Source organism: Carya illinoinensis, chromosome 13 (assembly GCF_018687715.1).
Source record: "Carya illinoinensis cultivar Pawnee chromosome 13, C.illinoinensisPawnee_v1, whole genome shotgun sequence".
NCBI classification, from domain to species: domain Eukaryota; kingdom Viridiplantae; phylum Streptophyta; class Magnoliopsida; order Fagales; family Juglandaceae; genus Carya; species Carya illinoinensis.
Genome location: NC_056764.1, coordinates 1002069 through 1011533, shown reverse-complemented (window position 1 = coordinate 1011533; position 9465 = coordinate 1002069). Strand labels below are relative to the sequence as shown.

General features: G+C 34.4%; 1 protein-coding gene across 1 annotated transcript; it reads left to right on the top strand.

Moving 5' to 3' along the window:
- Positions 1 to 1435: 1435 nt before the first annotated feature.
- LOC122292542 (glycosyltransferase-like KOBITO 1) lies at positions 1436 to 8163 on the top strand. Its single transcript, XM_043100943.1, has 11 exons — positions 1436 to 1882; positions 2601 to 2750; positions 2908 to 2960; positions 3598 to 3706; positions 3827 to 3961; positions 4110 to 4154; positions 6102 to 6289; positions 6423 to 6564; positions 6941 to 6987; positions 7181 to 7268; positions 7557 to 8163. Exons 1-11 carry the CDS (start codon positions 1535 to 1537, stop codon positions 7839 to 7841), a joined length of 1590 nt encoding a protein of 529 aa, XP_042956877.1. The 5' UTR covers positions 1436 to 1534; the 3' UTR covers positions 7842 to 8163.
- The last annotated feature ends 1302 nt before the right edge of the window (positions 8164 to 9465 follow it).

Genomic DNA, 9465 nt, shown 5'->3' with positions numbered 1-9465 from the left:
CCTCACTTGAGCTCTCTCCTATTTATAGGAGAAAGCCGCCTACAATTTTTTTTGGTGCAGTGATTTACGGAAGAACTGAGGCGTCACTTGCTGCAGATACTGTGCGTGTCTGCAAGTGGGGCCTAATATGTCAAGGAAGGAAACGGTGCATGATTTACTGTTCACCGTTTTGTCTCCACTCATAACAAATAGTACAAAAACTATGAATAAAAACTGAAAATAGGAGATCTTAACCGGTTATCGTGAATTTATGGAGCAAAAACTATGAAAAAATATTGAAAATAGCCCTTGGATATAACGTGCACGTTTGAGTATTTCATGCAGTTTTAGAGAAAAGTTAACTAGCATGCCAAATTGTGCATTAGGCTTGGGGGACGCGTCCCATAAACTAGAGTGGAAATATATGGTATAACAGTGCACATGTTTGACTGTTTGTGTATTGTATTTGTTCTTCCGGCTCATTGTCTCCCATTCATCGTCTTGATCTGCAGATGAAACCAGAGATGATTTGTTTCAATTAATGCTTAAAAGACTGCCCCTCAAGTTTGAGTAACTCATCATACATTCCATCCATAATGAAGTTTAGAAACTCATGATCCTGAGCATCTTCCTCCCTGGAAATGACGACACCAAAGACTCACTCAAATTAATCACAAGCATCAAAATACAATAAATCCAAAGACGATATCAATCAATGTCGACGTAAGGCGTTCAAATAAGATTTTGACAACCTAGACATGCCAAACACACTGCCAAAATGGGGCATGTACATGATGCCAACACACTCAAAGGTTATCAAAAAAATAAATAACTACGATAAAAGATATCATGCAATGAATTACACCCAATAAAAATAAGATGATAGCACGGGAGAAAATGACTTTCCATACGATAAAGATCAGAGAGTGTACTCTGCCTATCTTCTTCTTGTCATTTATTTTTATGATTGTTTTTTAGCTTTAATAATAGCGAAAAATATTTTAAAAAAAATATTAATAGCAAAAAATAGACTCTGATACCACTTTATCAAATTATGAATTGTCAAATTTGCCTCAAAACAACTACAATATTAGAAGAGTACTTGTGCTTAAAGTCTTTAATAATACGAATAATATATATTTATAGTCGTGAAATATGTAAACACCATGTAATTTCTCTGAAAAAAATATGAGACTCAGATAAAAAAATTAATTTTTTAATAATAAATTTTATTTTATTTTTAAATAATTATATTATATTTACGCATTCTACTACTGTATTTAACTTTAGTTTTTTTTATAATACTAATTCAATATTAGATTTAGAATGCATTTATCTTTACTTTTTGTGCAATCCTTTGGAAAGAATAATTAATGAATACTATAAATGAAAATCTGGAAATAAATAATTCCGGTGAGGTGAATGCGTGTCATGTGTCTCATCATCGCCGGTTTCTTTGATCTGTCGTTTGGTATTACTCTTTTCTTCGAGGTTCAAACTTCCTTGTCCAAGTCTCTCCCTCTCTCTCTCTCTCTCTCTCTCTCTCTCACTCAAAATGCCCAACCACCAGAACCTCCAGGCCCTGCTCCGCTCCAACCAAGCTTCCCCTTCCAATTCCTTTACCTCCAAGCTCCTCCTCCTCCTCACCCTGCTTCCTCTAACGCTCGCCACCTTGGCCTTTGTGCTCCAATGGCGAGGCGGGATCACCGACTCCACCACTCGCTGGGCACCAACTGGGTCTCAACACCTCTTCCCCGGCATGGACACCTCCACTCTCTCCCCTGCTGCTCACAACCATCACTCCTCGCCTTCCGACTGCGTCAATCTTGGCCGTGGTGCTTCCCCTTCTTTCCCCTACTATCACGGCTGGAAGTTCGACTACGGCTCCAACCTGAGGCCTAAGGTTCGCTTCTTCTAGAATTATCCGCTTTTTGAGGTCGATGTGTTTCTAGGTTTTGCACTTTCTGGCTTGGATTCTAGTGTTGTGCACGGGAAGTTTTGAATATTGGTCCAATCAAACACCAAACATTTGACTCTTGGTTATATTTTGGTTTTTGGGGTTGATCTGTTTGCTCGGATTTCTGAGGCAAAGTTTGGCACTTAATGAGACTTCAGATTTTGGGCTTGATATGATTCTGGGGTTCTGTCGACTGGATTCTAGTCATTATTCTAAGGTTGTTTATTTGTTGTGTGGCTGAAAGCAAACCATTTGATTGATTGCTGAGATAATCGCGAGGTTAAGTAAATCGGCAGAAAGTGTTGAATCTTTTACTTTATCTTTTCGTGGTTGTCGGAACTTAGCTCAACCGAGGTTATTCGTGTGTTATGGTTGGTGGCGGCTTAGCTGCTGTGTTCCGATCCGTGTCCAAAAGGGTTGGTTTTTGGCGACATTTTCTTGCTGTGTTTTTTGCGATATTAGTGATTGGTTTGATTCCGTGATACTGGTGAATTGAGAATTCGATTATGAGTCTGTTATAGATTATCGGACTGATCTTAGCTTGGATTTTGCTTTTTGGAAATTTCGATGTATGTAGGAGGCAATGTTAATAGCTTTTCTATTATATGTGTCTAAATTATTTGATTGTTTATAACCTCGTGAAGTGTTGCTTCTGAATGTGCAGATATGTATTACTACGAGTACATCAGCTGGCTTAGAGCAGATCTTGCCATGGATGTTTTATCACAAGGTTATTGGGGTCTCAAGCTTTTTTCTTTTTGTGGAAGGAAAGGCTGCATCTCCAAACGTGTCTAAAGTTCTGGAATCTATCCCAGTAAGTCAATATGTAACTGCTACTCTGCCAATTTAAGTGTTGACTGATTCAGTATGTTTAATTTGCTTATTTTTTAAATGGAGTTGTTCTGCTTTGATTTATGTTATGTTTAATTTTGTGAAACTCTTTAAGCAGGATTCTTGTGTTGCTTTCTCAGGGTGTTAAAGTGATATTTAGAACAAGAGAGCTGGAGGAGCAACAGGCTAACAGGTCTGTTGACTGTTACTTTTATGGTTGCATCAAATATGTTCTTAGGGTACCTTTTCTAAATTATTGTATGTCAGTCTTCTGTCCTCAAAGATTAGACAACTTTGGAGGGGAAAGATAAATACAGAAAAGATAAATATAGATATATGTCAATTCTATTAAATTTAAAACACGTTACTTTGTCTATTAGTTTTAGGTATTGCCTTTCATATGTTTTGTTAGCTTTCTAGACACTTTGACCATTTGTGTGTGTGGGTGTATGTGTTTCTTTCTGTCTTTCTTTCTTGCTTTGTTTTCTTTCTTCCAGGAAAATTATTGTTGTATTTGATGCAAGTAACTTCAGATTTTCCAGTATTCGATATGAGAAGCTTATCCAAACTACTAAAGTATTTCTTATAAAGTCTCTTTTTAGAGAGGGCTTGGGACGAGCTGTAGACTCAGATGTCCTGGCTTCTTCTGTACTAAGAGTTTCTATAGATTAACTGATATACGGTTTTCTTGGGTGGAGTCATGTATCCAGAGTTTACTCCCCAGGGGTGGGGTCTGAATTGGTGAGGTTCCATGTTATAAAAAGAATAAAAAATAAATTCTGTTTGTTTTAATTCTTTATCTTTCTACCCATTGTTTGTGGTACCATCAGCCGGATTTGGAATGAGACATGGCTTTCAAGTTTCTTCTACAAGCCATGCAATTATGAGCTGTTTGTGAAGCAATCTCTCAACATGGAGATGGCAATAGTAATGGCACGGGTAAGGAAAATAGTATCTCATACCTCTGTTTTTGTTTTTGTTTCTTTGTTTTTTTTTTTTTTTTGATAAATAAGTCTCTTAATTTTTTCTATCATATTCTTGTGCTTATTAAAACCTCAGGATGCTGGTATGGAATGGATAATTCATCTAGACACTGACGAGTTACTACACCCAGCTGGTGCTCGGGAGTATTCCTTGAGGCAGTTGCTTCATGATGTACCTGGAAATGTGGATATGGTTATTTTCCCTAACTATGTGAGTGAAGTTGTTCAGATATGTTAAAGAGTTTGTATAAGTGGCAAAATACAGTGAGAGCTAGAAAACAATGTTTGAACATGGTAGTCTTGTTAGCATGGCATTTGTTTCTTGTATCATAACTAATTGAGATATTTGTATTATTTAGGAAAGCAGTGTTGAACGAGAGGATATTAAGGAACCTTTCACTGAGGTAAATGTCCCTTATCATCCTCTGTCCTTGCTTTCTCTTGGTCTGGTAGATTTGATTATTGAACACGACAGGTCAATAGACAATGTGTATATATATATCTTGGCCTTTTTAAGTAATTGTAGATTCATATATGTTGTTGTTAGTTACCTTCACTGAATTAGACACATATATCATAGTCAACAAATGCCAAATTAGTTTACTCCAATTTGGTTGCTTTTGTAGGTCCAACTAGCTTTTTGCCCCTAACTCAACCACTCAATCTGTTATCTTATGAAATTTTCTTGCATGAATTTTCATAGTTTTTTTTTTTTGATGAATAAACAAGTTTTATTAATAAAAAACAGATGGCAAAAGCCAGTTTTACAAAGAGGCAAGATGCCTAACTAAGTAGGCACAATAGACTTTTTTCATAGTTTTTTAAGCTTCTCGTACCGGAAGTTTATTTGGGAATCTTAAGGTTCAGTTTGGCCCATCAAAATTTTCATCTCAAACTCAAAATTCTCATCTCATCATTATAACTTTTCCAAATCTCCATATAAAATATAATAAATAATTCAATTTTTTCAAATCCCAAAACAATAATAATATTAAAATATAATATTTTAATATTTTATCTTAAAACTCAAAATTCTCATCTTACTACCAAACCATACCTTAGGTTTGGTAAGCATATTTCAACTCAAAATTCTCATTTCAATTCAAAATTTTTATTTCATAATTATAATTTTTTCAAATTTTTATATAAAATATAATAAATAATTTAACTTTTTTAAATTTAAATTCAATTTTTTTAAATTTTTAAATAATAATAATATTTTAAACTTTTATTTCAATCCAACATTTTAATCTCACTTACCAAACCTGCACTTAAGGCTGGTTTGGAGAGTGAGATGAGATGATAATTTTGTGAATAGTAGTAAGATAGTTTGTGAATAGTAATGAGATAATTTGAGTTGAGTATTTTTTGGGTTTTGGGAAAGGAGAGAGAAAAAGTTGAATAAAAAATATTATAAAGTTAAAATATTGTTAGAATATAGTTTTATCATATTATTTTTGTTTGGGGATCTGAAAAGGTTGAAATTGTTTTTTATTTTTTATTTGAAAGTTTGGGAAAGTTGTAATAATTAATTTGAAAAAGTTGTAAAGATTAGTTTGAAAATTTTGTATTTGAATTATGTTTGGGAATTGGGATGGGATGAAATGAGATCAGATAAGAATTTTGTGTCTCATTTGAGCCCCAAACCTGCCCGTGTCTTGGATTCTCCAGAATGGGGAAACTGAAAAAAAAAAAAAAAAAAATCAATGAAATTTTTTATTACTTATAAGAAAAATAGAATTTGTTAACAATTATCTTTATAATGTTTAATTTTCTTGTCCGTTTACTGATACTTATGTATTTGTATAATCATAATTGGATTTTTGCATTGAGCCCCACTAGCAAAGTAAAACAGTTAATGCTCTATATTAGTTTGCTTTTTACAATTTGATTTGTCTATGGGACCCAAAGTTTGAGTTCAAAAGAAAAGAATAATATTGTGACATTGGTTTGTTGGAGGGCAGACTATGGAGAGAAAGTGATTTGTAATCAGGTGTTCTCAGAATTATTTTCTACACTGTAGTTGGTTTAAAATCTTCGATTACTTATTCAAAAGCAAAAACCTACCCTGTTCTCTTGTATACACCCTGTACATTTAGGCTAAGCCTATTTTTTATATCAGTAATTAAATTTTCTTTTACCTATAAAAAAGAATCTACACTGTAGTTGGTGTAACAGATGTGCTAGGAATTTAGTTTACTGTTTAGCAAAATGTCGTGTCATTGTATTGGTATATCTTTGAGGTACCTATCATTCTCATCAATAAAATTCTTGTTTATTGATTAAAAAAGCAATGTTTGAGGATACCTGTATGGTATTTGATGTACGCCTTGTTCTTTTATGCAAAACAGGTGTCAATGTTTAAGAGGAATTATGACCATCTTCCAAAGGACACATATTTTGGCATGTACAAAGAATCAACTCGTGGCAATCCAAACTATTTTTTGACTTATGGAAATGGGAAATCAGCTGCTCGGGTTAAAGATCATCTTCGTCCCAATGGTGCACACAGATGGCACAATTATATGAAAACCCCAAAGTATGTTAATTTCATAGTGGAAGACAGAGAATAAACTACTTTTAAAAAAAAGAAAGAGATAGAGAATAAACAAAGCAGCATCTTTATAATTGGCTTGCTGATGTCAATACTTTGTTAATTTAATTGCTGCTAGTGAAATTAAATTGGAGGAAGCCGCTGTTCTGCACTATACGTATGCCAAGTTTTCAGACTTGACCTCTAGACGTGATCGGTGTGGTTGCAAGCCTACAAAGGAGGATGTCAAAAGATGCTTTATGTTGGATTTTGACAGAGCTGTGAGTCTAGTGATTTTTCTTTTTTTCCTGTGTTTTTCTCCTCTGACCTATACCATTATATGAGCATAATGTGTAGCAAGACAGCATTATGGAACACGCAAAAAAGCATTTTATGGAAAAACCAGATGGTTTGTCCATGGGCAACAGAGCTGTCACGTGACCTCTAAGAGTTGCGTACGTGTGCCTTGCTAGGACTTAAATCTAGAAAGAGAAGACCTACAAGATAAATTTTTTGCAATCTAAAAAGCAAACCAATCCTGGCTGCCAGTAGTTGTCCTTTCTTTTTTTCTTTTTTCTTTTTTTTTTTTTTAATAAAGGGAATGCATTTCCTTCTGATGATGCCTTTATTATACTAAGTAACCATGATATATTGCAGGCATTCATAATTGCTTCAACCGCAACAGAGGAGGAAATGCTGAAGTGGTATATATTCTAATGGAGAAACAAAAATTCTTCTTTTCTTTATCTTCATGTTCTTTTCCAGTCTGAAGCCATTGTGAATTCTTTGAATTCAACTCATTGATTTTTGGAAGAACTCTTGGCACGAGCATATTCCTTTTCCCCTCCTTGCTTCTTGTGAGTTGATATATTTCTTCTCTTTATGTTCTGCTGCTAGGTACCAGGAACATGTTGTGTGGGGTGACAAAGATATAAAAATAAAGCTATTGAGGAAGGGTATTTTAACTCGCATATATGCTCCCATGGTAAGCATAATTTATCAACCAAAAATAGAGAAGAGATAAATTTAAGATTAAGAAAGGGAAAAAAAAGAAGAGAAAGAAGACAAACCGATAATGAAATTCTATGCCCTAAAAATATAAATTGAAAGAAGAAAGGATTCCCTCCAAATGACAAAGAACTCTTTGTTGTTGCAGCTTCTGTTAATTTATTAATATTACTTTTATTATGTAGTTGTTGTTGTATTTTTAGCAGGGTTCCCATGTTTGTTTGTATCTTCCAATTAATACTTTTTCTCTTATTATATGTTTCAGGCCATAATACAAGGCTTGAGGGAGTCTGGTATCTTCAGCTCTATTATTGCATCTGCCCCAGCGACTCTTTCAAAGGACAAATTTTTATCATCCATTTCTGGTAGTAACTCATCTAGAGCTGTTGCGTCTGAATCCCTTCCCTCAAGAAGGATTGGTAGAAGCCGAGAGTCTCAGGCCACCATTAGGAAGGTATTGGATATTGAATCTGCTGCATATTATGAAGCAGCTGTTCCACCGCTGTCACCCCCAGCAATAGATGATGACCACCTGATCATTGAAGTGTGATCCATCTCTTCGCATGACTACTGCTTCTTCTTCCCGTTTTGGAGAGCTTGTGGATGGTAGAATCTGTGGTCAAGCCTTCAGTACATTGGCACAGCTGGAAATCTTGTTGTCCATTCTTGTGTATAGAAACGAGAGTGTTGACTCTATATCAATTTATAGTTTCAGATGTCCATACATTTTGAGGTAAATGTCTGATGTCTGGAATCTGTCCTAGCTGATATCTTAATGGATCTCACATTAGAGGGCAATGCAAATGGGACACGGGAGGACATCCCTCCTGACATATTACAGGGTTCAATATGGTTTGGTTTTGATGCTTTTACTTCTCTTGCATTGTAGAGTTTATCTCAGAATATTTGTTCTTTCCTTATAACGTATTTACGGAGCCCCAAATTTTGAGAGAGCTTTGCTAGAGCAGGGTGCGAGGCCCACATCGTACTAATGATAGAGGTGCCAAAATAAAAGAAACATAAAAGCTAAAAATATAGAAGAGCAGAGCCAATCATACAGAGAAGGAAGGATTTTATTCCCATGCTTTATAGCCTCTTTCGTCAATCATTAGACAGAATTGATTGGAAGAATAAAGATGTTCATGTAACTATTTTGCATTTTATTTTTAGTAGAATTACCAGCCAATCTGATGGTGCCACTTCACTAAAAACTAATTTTTACAACCAACTAATTCTTTTAATTGTACAAAAACTGTATGTGAATTATTACTCTTTATTGAAAGGATAACGCTAGGGTAACTATCAAATGTTCACATTAGGGAGAGTCGTTTTATTTTTATTCTCTTTTTCTTTAAGCATTTTTCAAACATCCTTAACCATTAAGAAAAAATATATAAATTTACTAATAATCACTTCCTTAACCATTAAAAAAATACTCTCATTTAGATACTCTTAATTTTGTATGATTACAAGTGAACGGCATGGGGGAGATTGAGAATGGAATGTGAAACTCCACTTAAAAATGATCAAATTAGGCTTATGAATACTCCACCGTGTTCCTTGAGTCTGAACTTTGGAACAGATGCTTGGACTTGAGTGCCTTGGTAGGCTGATCCCAACTTCAAAAAATAATATTTAATAATTTAGAAAAGGCATCAAAACGATAGTGCAATCTTAAAGACTGGAAATTTCTTGATTCCATTTAATACCGTGCCTAATAATATTTTGGGGGTTTTGTTTGCTCTTTTTACTCAATTTCTACTTTTTATGGCGGCTCATATTGTGAAGATATGATGTGTTACAGAAGCTGAAGTTAATCGTTTTACAGGTTTTAATTTGGTAGTTTTCACAAAAAAATGTCCTATCTTCTGATATTAACAAAATAACAAGTATGAAGTATCAAGGGAAATGTCAATGCCTGAATCTTACCCTATTAGATTGGGTTGTCTTGATTTTTGAATGTCAAGAACTTCCAGTTTCAAGTTTCTAAATACATGTAAAATTTAAGAGGGTATTTCTAATCCAAGAGTAATATGCTGTTTTCCCTTTTCTTTTCCATTGATTTTGAAATCAAAGTTGTGATATGACAGTAAAAATGAAGATGAGTTCTTGCATAGATTACATGCAACTAGTTTTTCTCAATGTTGTGTCCTAAAATATATTTATATTCATTA